This window comes from Quercus lobata, chromosome 3, assembly GCF_001633185.2.
Source record: "Quercus lobata isolate SW786 chromosome 3, ValleyOak3.0 Primary Assembly, whole genome shotgun sequence".
Classification (NCBI taxonomy): domain Eukaryota; kingdom Viridiplantae; phylum Streptophyta; class Magnoliopsida; order Fagales; family Fagaceae; genus Quercus; species Quercus lobata.
The window spans coordinates 5,875,103-5,893,926 of record NC_044906.1 but is presented as its reverse complement, the minus strand read 5'-3'; the positions used below and the strand labels follow the sequence as shown (position 1 = coordinate 5,893,926).

The 18,824-nt window shown below is 34.5% G+C and overlaps 2 protein-coding genes across 2 annotated transcripts; both read right to left on the bottom strand.

The window, feature by feature from the left end:
• Positions 1-6,979: 6,979 nt before the first annotated feature.
• On the bottom strand, positions 6,980-10,653 carry LOC115979321 (protein FAM32A-like). Its single transcript, XM_031101345.1, has 3 exons — positions 10,556-10,653; positions 9,037-9,189; positions 6,980-7,464 (listed from the first exon to the last, which is right to left on the bottom strand). The coding sequence occupies exons 2-3, from the start codon at positions 9,182-9,184 to the stop codon at positions 7,202-7,204; spliced, it is 411 nt and encodes a 136-aa protein (XP_030957205.1). The 5' UTR covers positions 9,185-9,189; positions 10,556-10,653; the 3' UTR covers positions 6,980-7,201.
• A 2,604-nt stretch (positions 10,654-13,257) lies between these two features.
• Positions 13,258-17,517, bottom strand: LOC115979719 (amidase 1-like). Its single transcript, XM_031101784.1, has 9 exons — positions 17,363-17,517; positions 16,757-16,909; positions 16,309-16,433; positions 16,103-16,228; positions 15,620-15,802; positions 15,101-15,248; positions 14,797-14,965; positions 13,778-13,912; positions 13,258-13,619 (listed from the first exon to the last, which is right to left on the bottom strand). The coding sequence occupies exons 1-9, from the start codon at positions 17,470-17,472 to the stop codon at positions 13,467-13,469; spliced, it is 1,302 nt and encodes a 433-aa protein (XP_030957644.1). The 5' UTR covers positions 17,473-17,517; the 3' UTR covers positions 13,258-13,466.
• Positions 17,518-18,824: the final 1,307 nt, after the last annotated feature.

The window sequence follows — 18,824 nt, the reverse complement described above, 5'->3', positions numbered from 1 at the left end:
AGAGTAGTGAGTTACGGGCAAAGGAGGCGTAAATTCAAGGGAGCATTCCGTTTTGTCAGAGGGGAAAGGGTGTTTCTCCCTCTTTTAGTCAAAATCCGAAGCAGGTTCTGTTCACGCCAGAATTTTGGTGTGTCAGAAGAAAGGTTCTCCGCCGTCAGCGCCTCTGCCTCTTTGCAGGCAAATTTTTGGTGAAGGCTCCTCAACTTCCGGCTCCCTGCACCTTTCCTTCAGCGGTGTGAGGCTCGAGTTGGGTTCTTTTGCTGCCTGAGTTATGGGCGTGCAAAAGCATTGAGGAGGAATAAGGTCTCGAAGCAGTAGCCAACCTCTCGACTGAGCTACCTCCTCGGCTTTATCTTCACTCTCTTGTATTTTTCTTTTACTTACGTAGTTAAATCTAATGTAAGCTTGTTTCAGCTTTTCATTGTACATTGTACTGTTCCTTTGTCTTAATAAAAGATGTGTTTATTTCTTTATGCATACTTTTCTTCTCTGCAACAACTACTTTGTGCATGAACATTAAATCTAAGCCTGCCTTTAATGATATTCCGGGCAGGAAAATGCCTTAACATAGATTCCTATTGGTTTAAACTCACAAATATTATCAAGTATAACAATGGTAATCCTCAATAGATTAAACCCTTGGAACTAACCGGGATAACTGCTGAGTGCTGCGCGATGCACGCTAGACCAATGTCCGAGAGCGATAAACTCTAAATAATTCGTCCGAGAGGGTAGCCGAGTAGCGAGGGAATTTGATTGTGCTTTTGGGTAATATATTGTACCGTATCGCATCAACCCTTTTGGCACTGGGGATCCGAGGGCAGACCGGGGAACCCGCGCAATCAAGGGATTGACCCAACTGTTAAAGAGGAGTTCTCTTCGGACGGATTGACCCATAGTTGGTTTCCCCATAGGCTTGAGTCCGAGGACCATGCAAGGCCTTGGTTCTGTCCAAAACTTATGATCTTTTTATGTACTTGGTTTCCCCATAGGCTTGAGTCCGAGGACCATGCAAGGCCTTGGTTCTGTCCAAAACTTATGTATGTACTTGGTTTCCCCATAGGCTTGAGTCCGTGGACCATGCAAGGCCTTGGTTCTGTCCAAAACTTTTGATCTTTTTTGTACTTGGTTTCCCCATAGGCTTGAGTCCGAGGACCATGCAAGGCCTTGGTTCTGTCCAAAACTTTATCTTTTTATGTACTTGGTTTCCCCATAGGCTTGAGTCCGAGGACCATGCAAGGCCTTGGTTCTGTCCAAAACTTATGATCTTTTTATGTACTTGGTTTCCCCATAGGCTTGAGTCCGAGGACCATGCAAGGCCTTGGTTCTGTCCAAAACTTATGATCTTTTTATGTACTTGGTTTCCCCATAGGCTTGAGTCCGAGGACCATGCAAGGCCTTGGTTCTGTCCAAAACTTATGATCTTTTTATGTACTTGGTTTCCCCATAGGCTTGAGTCCGAGGACCATGCAAGGCCTTGGTTCTGTCCAAAACTTATGATCTTTTTATGTACTTGGTTTCCCCATAGGCTTGAGTCCGAGGACCATGCAAGGCCTTGGTTCTGTCCAAAACTTATGATCTTTTTATGTACTTGGTTTCCCCATAGGCTTGAGTCCGAGGACCATGCAAGGCCTTGGTTCTGTCCAAAACTTATGATCTTTTTATGTACTTGGTTTCCCCATAGGCTTGAGTCCGAGGACCATGCAAGGCCTTGGTTCTGTCCAAAACTTATGATCTTTTATGTACTTGGTTTCCCCATAGGCTTGAGTCCGTGGATCATGCAAGGCCTTGGTTCTGTCCAAAACTTATGATCTTTTTATGTACTTGGTTTCCCCATAGGCTTGAGTCCGAGGACCATGCAAGGCCTTGGTTCTGTCCAAAACTTATGATCTTTTTATGTACTTGGTTTCCCCATGGGCTTGAGTCCGAGGACCATGCAAGGCCTTGGTTCTGTCCAAAACTTGTGATCTTTTTATGTACTTGGTTTCCCCATAGGCTTGAGTCCGAGGACCATGCAAGGCCTTGGTTCTGTCCAAAACTTATGATCTTTTGCTTTTTTTTTACTTGGATTATTTTTCGACCATAAGCCCCTACACCAGGGCGGGGAAAGTTGGCTTGAGGCTAGAAGCCCCTAGAGATGCCCGCGCCCTTAGCACCGCGAGGCGTAGCCCCTAGCAGAAGTTTACGTCGGAGCAACAACTATATGTCGCCGGAGACGGAGGAGACCACAGAAATTTCTGCTTGCCAAAGAGTTGATTCCACCGCCATCTGCGCCAACGCGCAAGCTTCCCACAGACAGCGCCAATTGTAGGGACACGATTCCTTTGCGGCCCAATACTGTTGTTGGGCTCGCACACGAAAGATCCCTCACAATATGATTTGTAGAGAGTGGACTTGAAAAGCTTGGGTTTGGTCACGGGGCGATGTTCCGGTCTTGATTTTAGAGGAATTCCTGCGGAAGAAAGAGTTGGGTTTGAATATTTAAACCCTATGGCGTCGCATCCTATGGGATTGGGCTCCTCGGAATTGATCCGAGGACCATTGAGGTCTTCCCTGGTTTCCCGACGGCGGGTCTTTTTTATAATCTGCATGTGTTATTAGGGTGTTTCCACCCATGAAGTCTTTCTTTCTGGAGGTAGGATCCCCCTCCCAGATTCACTTACTTCTTCTTTTATACTAGCCTGCGTTCGCTGTCCTTCGTCCACGTGTAGGGTCAATCTTTACAAAACTGACATTTGTTCCATCAGTCCAATCCCGGAATTGTTGGGGATGGTTGATAAAGCTGAAGAGTACGGCTCTGTCAGGGGCAGAGTATTGAATGGCAATGAGAGCAGCTTTCCCGGATATTCTTAGATTCTCTTTTAAGTTTGGCCTTATACCAGTTTTACCCCTCTTCTTCTGGTGGGATTTTGGATCTGCCGAGGACTGAATTGTCCTCGACTGCATCCCAAAACTGTTTTGTGCTCTGTATTGTAGAGCTTGGGTCATAGTTCTCCTCGGCTCGGGCCTTCGGACTCTCTACGGGCAAATGGGCCTGGCCCATAAATTATTGGGCCCCACACATTATATATTTTAGAAATTTGTAGTTTAAAAAAAGTGTAAACTAATACCATATATAATTTGAATATCTTCTAAAAATTTTAATTGTACATGTGCATATGCACGATACACACTAATTTATATAAATAAATAAATAAATATATATATATATATATTAATAGCCAAAGATGAGAAAAAATCTAATTAGATTTCAAATTGGAATTCAATTAGAATATAATTTTGTACCAAATGTCTCATTTAATCTAAATTTTTAAATTTTTGTGCCAAGTTAGTTAATTTAGTGTAAATATTGGATTTCAATTAGGATTTAATTTTGCGTCATGTGTTCCATCTAATCTTAAGGTCTGTTTGTATTGGGCGTCCGCGTTTCAACCCCCCCCCCCTTTTTTTTTTAAATCAGCGTGTTATGCACTGTTCATTGGCCATGAACAGTGTATTTAGGCCAATGAACAGTTCCAAACAGTAATAAACAATTAAAAAGAAATTATTATTTTCAGATTTCAACAAAATAAGTTGTATCCAAACGCACACTTAGTTTTTAAATTTTTGTGCTAAGTGAGCTAATTCAGTGTAAGTATTGGATTTCAATTGGGGTTTAATTTTGCACCATGTGTCCTATTTACTAAGTTATTTTAATTTTTGTATCAAATGAATTAATTTAGTGTAGAAAATGAGGAGTTCAATATAAATAAACCATAAAAAAACCTAATCATATAACTAACTCTTTATATAAAATTAGAGGAAGAGAAAGTTTGAATGATTTTATATTTATGATACATTTTTTTGTGTAACTACAAATAATTCAAATTTATAAGTCATTTATGTAACATACATACATACATATATATATATATATATATATATATAACCAAAGCTTAGAGGAAAATTCAATTATAATCAAAATTGAATTTTGCTTTTGTTTGTTTTCCATACAAATTAAATTATTTAGATTTTTGCTATTGAGATAGATATGTTTGAATTTTCATTTTTTTTTTAAAGTAATGCAATAAGACCTTGTCATGTTCATCCTTACCAACATTCTATACAAAAAATGAATACTAACATTCTATACAAAAAATGAAATCTTTTTAATGATCTGGATTTTTTTCAATCACCTTAATGAAGAAGGTGGACTTCAACCAAGTCAGCCCTTCTTATGAAGTGATTATGGAGATTTCCAAAGGAAAAAAAAAGTCCATGGTGCTCATATTTGGCTACTAAGTACCTCTCTCATGGCAAAAATAAATGGACCAACCCACATCTAAAATCTCCTACATCTAGAAAGGTATTGTTTGGTATAGAGAGACTTTTAGGCAAAACTTGGGTTAGACTTTGATTGGGTAATGGTAAGCATCCAAAGACTTTTGTAATGATGTTTCTGTTATTTTTTTCTCTGTACTAATGGGAATTTTTTATAGAATTCTTTTTCTATTTAGATATTTTGTATGTGAAGATCTTAAATATAACAAATTGTAATTGAGTTGAGTGATCCCATACACCTAACCCCATTCAATTTAGAAGATATTATTGGATCAATTTATTCTTTTATTTTGTGTTGTATTTAGTAGAATTTCATAGAGAACAATTGTGAATTGATATTGTATATGTGTAGACACCTTATTTTGTACCCATTAATAAATTTTGGTCCCCGAACCCAATGATGAGCTTGACATATGTCAACCAAGGATAATTAAAGAGTTCACAATAATTTGGAAGTAATCACAACTTAAAAGTGCTCAAATCGCTTTGAAATCGACACTGAAAAATGACATTTGCTTACTATTTTGATCATAACTTTTGATTCACAAAGAATATTTGAGTGAGATTTATTTAATTGGAAAGAAGACATTCTGAGCTTCAATTTGAATATCAATTTTTCCTAATTTAGATTTCTTTTGAGTAAGTTATGACCGTTTGAAATTGGGCCATCAGAGCTGTTAGGAATTAGGGTATGCGTATGCATGAATCAAGTGTGTGTGCGCACACCTGAAATATGCGTATGCCCACTCATTTTCTAGGTAGTGGAACTTCATTTTTAAGGGCCCAAAACATCATTTTTTGATATGGGCTGGCCCTTAGACCCTTGGGAACATCTAAAAAGCCTTAAAACCCCTAATTTTAACTTACAAATACTCACCTTATGTCTCCATTCAAAACCCTAGCTAGAGAGAGTTTATATCTTGCCTCCATTTTCTCTAAAACCATAGCTCTCTTTTCTAAAACTCGTACACAGCACCTTAGCACATTTTTTTTACAGATTCAAAACCCCTCTTTAGTTAGTTTTAAGACAAACTTGTTCTTAATTGATTTTTTTTAAACCTTTTTTAATTAAACTTTGTTCTTGAGTTGTGGTTACTAAATTCTATTGTGTTCTTTGATTATCATTATTCTCTCAATCTAATCTTAGTATTGTAGGCATTGAGGGGTTGGCTAAACAATCTCAATTCTGTGATTCAAAAGCAAGGTGAGTCTTTTTCCCATGATTTCTCACTTTGTTACATAGGATTCACATGGTTCTTTGTTTGATGTTATCTTAAATGTTCTTATCATATTTGATTGATGTTATGATCTTTTTATCCATATTTTAATATGATTTTAGGTTGTTTATAATTTGTTTTGTTTTTTCTTGTTTTATTATTTTAGTTTCACATTAAGTTTAACATGTTTATTTATTTGATGTAGTTTACTATACTTATTGATTTGTTTCTTGATTATTTTTTTATGTTGATGCTTTGTGCTATTTATTTTATGTTAGTTTAGTTTTTAGATTTTCTAACATGCTTGTTTGATTTCTATATTTATATCTTTGTTTGATTAAATCAATAAAGATGTGATTTTTCAGATCTATGTTAAAGGATGTGTACGCATCATTGAGTATGCATGCGCATAGTTTCAACCATGCATACAATAGTTGTGTACACGTATGTACCCCAAACCCAAATTAGAGAAAAATCTTGTTTATATTATTTTAATCATTTTTCACATGTTCTTTGATTTTGTTTGACTCTGTTTAGGTTAATATATTGTGTTTAATTATTTTTCCATTTTTATTTTGGTATTTTTGCCATGTATGGTATATTTGTGATATTAAGGTGAAATGAACATTTAGTTATTCTCATTATAGGGTTCTTACAACCACCGTCCTAATCATCATCAACCATTTTATCATCTATGTAAACATTGTATATTTGTATACTAGAGCTGCAAAAAAGATCAAGATACAACTTTACAATCAACTATTCAAGTTGTGCCGCTCAGCAACAATTACAGAGCGTGTTCAAAAAAATCAATTAATCAATATACAAATACAAGTACACTAATAAAATTATATATAAGAAAAACATTTTAGTAATATTATAACACAAATTAGTATATTGATCAAACAAATTTAACAACATTATAACTTAAAAAGTAGCAAAGCCAATATAATTTCTTCATTTTGAAACGATGAAACATTTCTTCATTTTTATTACAAGTGAACTAAAAACTAGAAAACATTTGCTTAAGTTAACATAATTTTATAAAAAATAAAAATAAAAAGCCATACTATCACAACATAAAAAATAAAAAAAAATAAAAACACCAAAATCTGATGTTTTGGTAGGATCGGTAGAATCAGTAAGATCCTAAATGATCCTACCATTTTTACAATCCTAATGCGATTCTAAACGTTTTGGTGAAATAGGATTGTAAAATCGTGCGATCCTATGATTTAGATCACGATTTTGACAACCATAGTATCAATATTTAGTATCAGGTTGCTACATCTACAAGGACAGTGAGTTCAATTTTTTCTCTTTTTTTTTATCAGAGAATTCTAAATTCTAATTGTTTAACTGACATGGTTTAGGAATATTTATAACTAGTGGAAAACATGGAGTAGGAACAGATGATAGTCAGGCACTAGATAGCATTAAGATAGTTATAACTTACATGTACGAGTTTTTCTTGCAAATGCAAATTTCAGAGCAACTTTTAATCAAGTTCCAGAACAGAAAGGAACCACCAAACAAAAAATCATCAGCTATATAGCACAATATGATAAAATAAAACACAAATACTGTTGACAAGAACCACCTTGTATACATATAGCATTGACATAAAAGGTTGATCCTTCTTCATACTCATAAACTTGCCTGAATCATCCTGGACCAACTTTAGGAATGTCATAATGCTCACTCATGTTTGCAAGATACTGGTTGAAATCCTGAATCCTGTCACGGTGAGATTTATTAGCTACCTTAGCCAATCTATGAACATCAATTTGATCCCTCTGTTCAATATATCGCTTTTCTGCAGGAGTGAGATGATCGTCACAATGAACAGTCTTCCCATCGCCACTCATTTTTTTGGCATCATCTACATCTTCCTCGTTAGGATCAGTGGATAGCTCTGCACTTCCACCTGCACCAATTGATAAGAAAAATGAACAACATATATACAGTCATGATGTTCAACAATTAGGATGGAATGTGGAAAAGATCTGGACCAAACAAAATGGTTATAGTGTTCAAACAATCTCTGGATTTTACAGCAGCCTCTGCTCCATTCTTTTCCCTCTTTGTCTTCTTTAGATAACATATATTGTCCAATTCATAGCAAATTTTAGTATTTTCAATCAAATCAAGTTAACAGTGAGAGTTCCAGATCTCAGAACAAGACAAGAACGACCTTCCTTCGAAATATATAGAAATCAAAATTGCAGCAAATTTCAAGTCTGCCATTTTGAAGACTTCAATGCAGCAATACCAAGTAGTTGACCACTACCATTACCATGTACACAGTACAAAGAAAGCTACTTTCAGCACCAGAACCAGAGGTAGTAACTGTGCACATGATTACCTATGGTTGTAGAGTTTAAAGCCTTGTAATCAAGGTCGTGACTAAGATTTACTGTAACTGGCTTTTATCCAGCCCATTAAAAATGAACACCACATTTGTCTAATTTTATAGTTCCAATAATCTGGTTCCATGTGCTACTAGATGAATAGAATGGGCCAATGCCACTTAGCAATAGAACTTTATGCCCATGCTACAATATGACTCAATTTGTGGAACTATCTTTGCTAAAATGATACATTTAACAGTTCTCCCATTCTATTATTAGCATAATTAGCATCAAATCCAATTACAGGAACTTCAGGCCACCAAACTCATTCTTCTAGTTATGCTAACAAGTAACAAAGTGCGTTTTTATAAACATTGGTCCAACAATAATCTATACTAATAACATGCAGCAAAACCTATATGCACTATTCATATATAGCAAACTAGCAATTACTCATGTAAATCTACCAATCAAAAAATAAATTTACTCATGTAAATCTGTTTGCTTTTAATATTCAAACTATCACATTTACTTATATTTACATTTGTAACTATTAATTATTAAATTTGCTTTTAGGTACTTTTTTCCTTCAAATTTTCCGTCTTCATTCAGGCATCACCCAGGGTTTCTGAAGTATTAAACAAGAAAGATTAGTGCACCCCCACCACTACAAATAAATGGAATAGAGAGTTAAAATCATAGACTATTCTCATGCAAATGGTAAGTATCAAATATAGAATCATGATCAAGGTCAGCGTATCATTGTTGTTGAACCAGGAGAAGTCTGTTCAATATTACCATAGTGAATCAAAAGCCTGGCACCTACAATTTCCAAAGATTTTTCACACAATCATCAAAGGCAAAATGAATGGAATCCCACTCTCTTGCTACACATGCACCTGATGGGAAGCAAGTGGTAATTGAGCCCTAGCTTATTCTCAAAAGGAATCCCAGTCACAAAATAAAATATTTTCTCAATTTGTCATTTACTTATCTTAAGCACAGAAACACATTTAGAGTGAATTAAAGATAATAATGGAAAGTTATTATCTTAATAACTATGACAATAGGTACATGCAATAAGACTGAAATGAGTTAAAGAGCTTCATTAAACAATTCCATGCCTTAATTGGAGATGAACAACCAACCTGCTGGAAGTTCATTTTCTGTAACCTCTGAAATTTGATCCTGACGTTTCTTATTTTTCTTTTTCTTCTTCACCCCACCAGCCTTGACATCCAGGGCTTTTCCCTTAAGCTTCAGCTTACCCCCAACGACATTCTCATAACCTGACATCTTCCCTGTCAAGAAATTTAAGAGCATAAAAAGTCATATCATGGATTTAAAACTTGAAAATGTAATAAATGTGTACATATTTGAAAAAGATGAGGGTAAAAAATGGAAGTTCAGTGCAGAAAGTTAGAAACAACCAGATCAATGGCCATAAACAGTCCCAACTACTTAAGAATCAACCAAGACTATTTGTATTGTGTCAAATTTTGGAAACACAATCCTCAATTTCACAATATAACCTATTATAATGCTGCTTACTACAGAACATAAAATAATTACAGTAGGCTTATACATACACACACACACACACACACACGAATATTGCTTTTCTTATACTCTGCTTGAATATCGGTAAAAGATCCATTTACATGCATCATCTGAGGAAAAGCAAATTCTTTTCATTCAAATTTTTTTTTTCTCATAAAGAAATATTACAAATTTCACCAGATCACATTCAAATAAATTGATCATTTTAAAAGCACAAAACCAGTTATCTCCCAATTGCCTTCCCTTGAAGAAGACGAACAACTACAACAAAGAGAACAACTCACAGGAGAAAAAAACAAGCTTAAAAAGAAAGCTTTGATTGGGTTTTCACTTAGCATAACTAATTTGTGACTTAAATATTCTACTATACTTGAATAGCAGTGAAATGTAGTATCAAGCATCCTGCTCCTACAATGTTATATCACAACAAAGTTAATAAGTTATTATAAAAAATTACAAGACTCTAACCCTCGCTCTCCCAAGCTCAATTGTAAAGATATGTACTTCATCCCATCTCTCATGAACTTATTGTAAAAACCAAACAACAATAATCTGCTACATACATTTGGTAATTGATAATCCCAAACTCAAACACATATATATTTGATAATTCAATTGTTGCAACAAGTGAAGGGGGGGGGGGATTTGAAGCCCAGTTCTCCTCATAAAGGAGATTAGGCAATGCTATTGAGCTATACACACACGCATATACATAATTTCCATAGAAATATACACACCCAGTTGAATGAAATACTCAAAAAACTACATATAAGTGTTAATTTACATAGATAAACTAAACCCAGATGAAAGAAATACTCAAAAACTGTAATATGTGTTAATTTACATAGATACATAAAAACCCAGATGAAAGAAATACTCAAAAACTCTGTAATATGTGTTAATTTACATAGATACATTAAAACCCAGATGAAAGACACACTCAAAAACTGTAATATTGAGCTTCATAATCAGCAACAAACCAAAGTAGCCACAATGTCAAAACCTTTGTTTGAAACAAACACACCCACATAAAAAGATTAACAGTGAACGAGAATAAACATAAATAGAATGAAAAATTAGAACATGAAACTCCTAAAATATTTGTACCTTTAAAACACACAGCCTGCCACTAACTGGTCTTGCTTGCCTCGCTCGCTTGCGAATCCAAGATTCGGTCTTTGGGTTTGGTTGGATTCATTTTCTAAATAGGAAGGGAAACTTGTAGATCGGGTCAAGTTTATCCGACCGGGACTTAGAGCTTGTTTATTTTGAGTCCGACTGAGTAACTAAGTTGTGTTATTTATTTATTTAATTATTATTATTATTATTTGATAAATTTTTATTATTTTTATTTGATAAGGACCACAGTGAATTTGGTTTGGAAAACCTCTCATATTATATATATAAATTTAGGGGAAAAATGGAGAATTGATGATAGATTTTAAAAAATTTGTTATCTTCTCAAAAAATAAAAATTTGTTAATATAAATTACTCCCCTCTATATGAATTTAACAACACACGATAGATTTGAGTTTTGAGGATTTTGCTGTAATAGAAATATTTGTGAAATTATGGATTTTATACATGATCATTTCAACTCAACATATTAATAAAGGATTTTTGTTAGTGAATGTCCTAAAGCAGTGGTTAAGATGCATTTTATATTTTTTAAAATTTTTAAATATTTTTCAAAAATAAATTTAAATTATACATATACATCCAAAAAAAAAAAAAAACACACACACACACAATGACAATGAATTTGTGTGTATAAGCCAATGAATTATTAACAAGTGTATTTTCTTTTTTGAAAAATGTGTATTACTACTTATTATTGATGCAATCACAACTTCTAAGCCTAACTTAATTTGGTGCAACACCGACTTCTAAGTCTAACTTTTATTATATAATATAGTATATGATGTAGTATATATAGATTTTTTTAATTTTTTTTAAATTATATTTTTATTTAATAAAAAAAGGTGTGATACTACAAAATAATAAGAAAAGTAAATAATTTATTAAAAAAAATTGTCTATTAATTCTTCGAAGTCATATATAATAATAAAAATTTTAGGGACTTTCTCATGCACAAATTTTTCAACAATCATGGGACATTATGGAAGTAGATCTAGCTAAATTTATCCAAACCATTTTTATTACTGCTAGAATTAATCTGGTCTTGATTCCAAAAGTTAAGCCAAGAAACTGTGCACCAACCGCGTCCTATTAGCTTGTGCAATCCGCTGTACTAATTGCTCTAAAAAATTCTTGTTTTGCATCTAAGAAAATTTCTTCCAATCATTGTCCAAGAAACGATTCATCTTATTTAGAGGAAACAAGGGCAAAATGTGGCCGAATACTCTTCTCTTAGAATAAGCATAGGCACATCTACAACAAGACAGTTGACCTTGTCCCAAATGGCACCCACCACCCCAAGGATACACTAAGCTCAACGTTGATGCAAACCACAGCTGTGCTCTAGCAGTGATAGCCAGGGATGAACAAGGCCAAATCATTAAGGTATGGACCAGAATTCTTCCTCATTGCTCCCCCATCCGAGCCAAAGCTCACTCCATCCTTTGGGCAGTTCAACTCGCTCAAGCTGAAAAATTGAGTCATGTCATTTTTGAAGGTGACGCAAAAAACTGCTTTGATCCACTCTCCTCCACCCTATACACTCCTGACTGGACCATTAGCAATATAATCAGTAACATCTTAAATTTTAAAGAGTCTTTTGTTAGCTGTAGTTTTTGTTGGGTCAAAAGAGTTTGTAACAACGCTGCTTATACAGCTGCCAAACTCTCCCTTAATTCTCGTGAGTCCTTTTGTTCTTTTGTTTCAATAAACTCAGTCTTCCATTGGTCTTAAGGACCGCCTGTGAGGTTGATTGTAGTGCTATGTAGTTTGCCTCTCTTTGAATAATATTGAAGATTATCAACAAACAAAAGGACAAAAGGGCCTCATAGCTGCCAAAATTGACTTAGAAATAGCTTACAATGACCTTGAGTGGCCCTTCATAAAATATACCTTACAATTCTTCCAATTCCCACAACAAACTATTGATCTTATCATGGCTTCTCTAACCTCTTCCTCCATCTCGGTGTTACGGAATGGTAAAGCTACCTCTCCCTTCACAACTTTCAGAGGAGTTTGTTACGGAATGGTAAAGCTAGCTCTATTACATACTATCATGTTACACAATGTTGTGCAAATAAATTGTGTGTTAGGAAAATATTTAGGTCTACCCCTCATCACCTCCAGGAAACTTGGTACCTCATTCATCCCTTTATTAGACTGAATCACTGCTCGAATTCGGGTATGGCAACACAGACGCTTATCCATGGCTGGTAGACTAACACTCATCAAATCAGTCCTTTTGCCAAAGCTAAACTACCACATGCAAACCACCTTAATTCCTGCCAATGTAGTGGACCGCATTGCAACAAGCCCTTACAAATCATTTTTGGGGAGACACTGAGCTTCAAAAACACATACATCTCATCTCCTGGGAAACTATCACCAGATCAAAGCAACAGGGAGAAATCATTCTAGATGTGACTGCTTTATGTTTACATAAGCATGAGTTTGTTTTTAGATACATCAACAGCATACAAAGTTGTCATTACTGGCCGTCTTATTCAGTGGCTCCAATCTTTGTCCAAGTTATACTATCTACCCTCCAGCATTAAATTATAAACTGGGTTAAGTAATTGTTCCAAACCTAAATCTATTATCAAAAAGTATATCTAGTGCAAAATTCCTTGATTGTCTCAAACTGAAGATAATCTGGAGAAAGTTCTGGTTATGAAGTTTAATCCATTGAGTTGGAAATAGCACAATATATTGATGATGATCAAGTAGTTATTAGTTACATTTCAGAGTTACTTGGAGAATTAAAATGTTTTGGGATTAAATGGCCTGTGTGGCACAAAAGTGCAAGCAGAAAACCCTATCCCAATTTTATATTTTTGAGTAGGATCTAACACTTACAATAAAATATTAGGGAGAGAGAATTCAGTAACCCTTTTTCTCAGCAATGCCAACCTCTTCTTGGATATTTTTGTACAGAGACTCAACAAGATTAAGCAGGAACCCATCTGAACCATGTTTTGCCAACAAGGAAATTGCCACAGGAAGATTATCATAGAGCCCTAGTGGAATACTCACCTGTAGATATGCAGAAACAAACTTATGTGGTTTTTTAAAAGGTTTTAAAACAAACAAGGAAAAAGTAAGAACGTCATGCCTCACAACACACACACACACACACACACACACACACACATATATATATATATAGAGAGAGAGAGAGAGAGAGAGAGAACTTGGCAGAATCCGGATACTCCAGCAATTGATAGCAAGCTAAAAGCCTTGGCACGAAAAGCTTCTAATGGAATTGGATCACATTGTAGTTTTGGTGGAGGCCCTGGAACTGTGGGAATTGCCAGGACACCACAATCCTGAAAAATCATCATCCAGAAGAGTAACTCAAGCTAGTGGAAAGTTGAATTCATTTATCAGAGATGATACCACTTTCTTTTGCTGCTATAGGTTGTTTGTGAGAGAAAAAGAAAAGAGATGCAGATATGGTGCTCTATACTTCCTAAAATTTACTCAATTTTGAAATGCAAACATGTCATAACTTTATGCAACTTTCACCATCCTCACCACTTTTCAAAAATTTTAAACTCCAGTTAGTACTTGTAGAAAGAATATGACTAAAACCGCAATGGAAAACACCATATATATATATATATATATATATTATTTTTTAATTTTTAAAAAGAAATATATGTAATTTGTTTCAAACAATCTGTAATTCTTGAAGAAAATAATTTCACTTTCACTTTGGGATGCATTTCCAAGAAATAGGCCTGATATACCATCTTGTTTTTGTCAATAGCATGAAAACACTTTCCTTTTTTTCTTTTTCAAATTGTGTTTCACACATAAATAAATTGAAGCTAAATAGACTGAACAACTGCAATCACATCACTCCTACTTCTAAAATTTGAATTAGAAAGAATTTGACTGAGATGTGTTTATAAGATAAAAAGAACAAATGTTTGCGTGTAGAACTTAATTTTTAATGCATACAAATTATCTTTGACTTTTTAGTGCCTCTTTTGCCTTAAGGGTGTTTCTCTTTATGGAAGATGAGGGTGTGTCCTATAGAGGCATACCTGCATGCATACAAGCACATATTGTCATCTCATAGACACATCCACGATCACATATTAAGCTCCAAACTTATTTTAAAAAAAATAATTCTGGGATTATGGGATTTCCATGTAGACGATCCTAGTTTTGTTGAAGCATTCAACAGCATAGAAAGAGAGAGTACCCCAAGAAGAGCATTAAGAGCAGCACGTAGTTCAGTCTTTACAGAGTGACAGACATCCACATTTTCATCTGTTGTCCTAATGGCTTCCCATACCCTTTCTGATATTCCAGGACCCAAATCAGGTTTGACAGTACTGACCCATTCACCATGGTTTTTCTTGAATTCATACCTATGCTTTGCAAAATTAGCAAGTTCAGGAGCCAATGTTTATATAAGAAAAGTATTTTCATCTAGAAAGATCCACACCAATATCACAGTTATCATTCAAGTCGTTTGAATCAATTGAGGTAGTGAAAATCAGCACCTTTGAAGCAGCCGCATGGCACTTGAAAGGGCTGCCAAAGATGGTATATTGTACTCTTGATCTGCATTTTCCTTAGTCATAAATTGTTTTAAACTCGGAACTTTTTCCTTGACATAGTCCCCAAGGATTGCATGCTTTACAAGATCACCTGCATTATTTGTGAAAAGCATGATGCGATATCTCATTCAGTGAAAAAAAAAATACTTGTGCAACCATGGATGTGTTTGGAAACAGAAAAACAATGAAATATTACTCTATGACATAAAATTTATAAAGATCTAAGCTTTCTCTCTCTCTTTGTAGCATTTGAGAGGTCTCATTCACCACATGACTAAGGAGACACTCTAGTTAATTGCCATCTTTTTCAGGGTGATACTGCATAAATCCACTATAGACGGTGCTTTTGTAATTAAAATTCTAAGGAAACTAGATTGAATTATTTCAAATCTATATGATGTATGAACTCATCCCACATATAGAACTATACAAACAACAAATTTATATGGTCTATGCACTAACCTCCAAAGAGCTTGCTCACTGATTTAAAAAGTGGTTCAGTAACACGATCACTTGGAATGGCTGAAAGCTGGAAACAATCCTCAGCAATAATTATCTGAGAGGGGTTGACAGCATCCACATTAGGTAATTGCAGTAGTACTCGTCCAACTCTGTTCAAAATCACAGGATCCCTAGCAAACCATCCTGGATGAGAAATTGGTGTTAAAAAAAAAAGTGTATGCCATTAAAAGGACCAAATAGATAAGGAATCACTAATCACACTATTATACAAAATAGCAGCAATTTTGGTCTTGAGACATTAAGGAAAAACTCAAAAAACAGAAGTTTCTTGTTGCATCATTGTCTAAACCAATGTACCAATGTCAACAATATCATCACCATATGGCCATACCTTTCAGGTGCAGAGTTGAATTTGTTTCAGATATACACAATTTTAAGTTTAGACATTTCAAATCAAGCCATCGATTAGCTTCAGCTCCTTACCCATGCTATCAAAACTCTGTGCCATAGGAATAACTCCAGTTGTAGAAATGACATCATGTGAAGGCCGAAAGCCAAGAATTCCACAGTATGATGCAGGTACTCTTATACTTCCTCCAGTGTCAGTTCCTACGAAAGAAAGTACTTTTTGTTTAAATTTATTGAGGAAAATCCAAGAAACATAAAAATTATCCATGAAAGAAACTCGCCTAAGGCAAAATCAACAAGCTTTGCTCCTACAGCAACAGCAGATCCACTGGAAGATCCTCCGGGTACCCGATCAGGAGCACATGGATTTCTAGGTGTGCCATAATGTATATTTTCTCCATTTATACTGTGAAAAATATGCTGTCCTTCATTGATATGCCCAACAACTATGATGTGAATATTAAAGGGCCCTTTTTTTTTTTTTTTTTTTTTTTCAAGATGAATAACTAAGTGAGGCCTCAACTATTTAGTAAGCTATTAGAAACTAGGCAGACATGTATTTTTTCAGTATCATATTTCATGTCATCTTCCATGTGAAAAAATTTGTTTAGACTATATGTTATACATAGAGACACGTTGATAATCTTGAATTGAATTGTTATCAATTCCAAAAAAAAAAAAAAAAAGTTAATAGATAGTAATCAAGTTATTGATATTTTCAATACTAACCTATATGCCATTTCATCCATGACAGTTTTACCAATACATGTAGCACCTGCCCTTAAGACTGCCAAAACGGCTGGGGCTGTCGACGTGGCAGCCGGATGAGTCCTTGCCCAGTCAGGATTTCCAAAGCCAGTCACATATCCATCAACATCATATCTGTTTCCAAATAAAAAACTTAAAAGACAAATCTAATACACACACAATCTGCAGACCAACACATTAAAAAAAAATACCCAATTGCTGATATTGTTATCCTCCCCACACACACACACACACACACACACACACACAAAATCACAAACAATAGATGACATTGATGCAGAAGCTTGCACACACAATTGAAGAATATAGATACACAAACTTCAAACTTCAAAAGAGCATGGCTTAAACCCAATAGTTGAAATTCATAAAAGACTATCTCACTCTGAATTTTACAGCACATGATTTTCACGCACCAATACACTTCAAAATAAAAAATTGGAGAAAGCCCAGTAGTTAAAAGCAAAAGAAAACAAGTACGAAAGCTTTGAATTTTCGGAGGACAAAGATGATTGATAAATAATATAACTGAAAACTAATAAAAGTGAAAGAGTGTATATTAGGACTGACATGTCTTTAACAGCAAAGGTGAGCGAATTCAAAGGAAGCTCATGGGCTGATGGGCTTGGTTGTAGAACGAACTTCTCCATGAATGCACCATAGTCTGAATCTATTGCCATGTCTGAGCTCTCTCTCTCTCTCTCTCTCTCTCTCTCTCTCTCTCTCTCTCACATCTCTTTTTAAAGTGGAAAATGTTGCCACGTAATTATAATAGAATAGAATTTTTTATTTTAACTTATAGTATAAAATTAAGAGGGTAAAATATGGTAAACATTGTGAGGTTTGGACTAATATAGTCCAAAACTGATTAATTTAGTTCTTAAATTTTGTTTGAATACCGTTTATTTATTTGAAAATTGAAAATTTATTACTAAAAATATTATAACAAAATAAATTTTAAAATAAAAATACTGTAGCAAACTTCTTTTTGGGGATCGGAAAAATGTAGAATAGGTATATTTAAATGAACAAAAGTATAAAAGGTGTAGGCTATCTGTATGGCTTTGGATACTGTAGCAAATTTTACTACTGCATGGCTTTGGATACTGTAGCAAATTTTACTACTGCAGCTACGTGAACATTACTATTGGGGCCACTAAAAACCGCAAACACAAACTTGGGGGAGAAATGTTGTATCAAAACGTATACTTAGAGCATTAGTATTGGGTCTCTCGTATGTCATATGTAGGTGAAATTTATCAACAAATCCTCCAAAACCCACGTTACCCGGTCTTGTAATTGAAAAAAAAAAAATTCAGTTGTGCTAAAGCGCCATCCTAAATGTAGGATGGCACTGTAGCAAAAATTTTATAATGTTTATTATATTTTATTGGGTAGGATGACACTATAGCATTGTAGCAAGTTTGGATTATATTATTTTAATGAGTTGAATAGGAAAATAAAAATTAGGATGTTGGTTGTATTGTAAAATAGTATGGTATAAATGATAAATTAGCTTTTAAGATAGCAAAATAGAATTTTTTGTAGAAATCGGATGTGAATGCTCTTAGTCACTCAAACGTTACTCATTTTCTCTTCTTTCTCAAAGTGATTAGGATCAAATTGGTCAGTTTTAAAAAGTCTTAAACTTGATTGGCATTAACTAAAATACCAAATATGTTAGCTGTATTTTACTATAATTAAATAGTTTGTTAAACTAAAATCCACCCCATTTCAAATCTTCTTCATTTAGTTATTTCCTTGTCAGATTGGATTTTACAAATATAATAGTGTACAGTCTTCAATACATACATGATACAACAGTTACACTTAAAAACATTGGTAAGGGTCATTTTAATACGTTAATAATTAGGGTTGGGGTGAATTGAAATCTAAATATTTTAATTGAAAATACAAAAAAGTATAAGCATGCCTCCATAATTCATAATTTAATTGGCGACTATTTCGAAAAATGTGTGGTAAGAAAAAGTTGAAAGATCTTACCCTTCGGAAAAACACACGATTTTAAGTG

Excerpts from the sequence above, each read along its gene's own strand:
- LOC115979321 (XM_031101345.1), bottom strand. The coding sequence starts at position 9,184 with ATGTCAGGTTATGAGAATGTCGTTGGGGGTAAGCTGAAGCTTAAGGGA. Across the intron at positions 7,465-9,036 it reads AGAAAATGAACTTCCAGCAG|GTGGAAGTGCAGAGCTATCC; the intron begins GTTGGTTGTTCA and ends CAATTGGTGCAG.
- LOC115979719 (XM_031101784.1), bottom strand. The coding sequence starts at position 17,472 with ATGGCAATAGATTCAGACTATGGTGCATTCATGGAGAAGTTCGTTCTA. Across the intron at positions 15,803-16,102 it reads ACAGAGTTTTGATAGCATGG|GATGGTTTGCTAGGGATCCT; the intron begins GTAAGGAGCTGA and ends TTTCTCATCCAG. Across the intron at positions 13,913-14,796 it reads CTCTTAATGCTCTTCTTGGG|GATTGTGGTGTCCTGGCAAT; the intron begins GTACTCTCTCTT and ends ATGATTTTTCAG.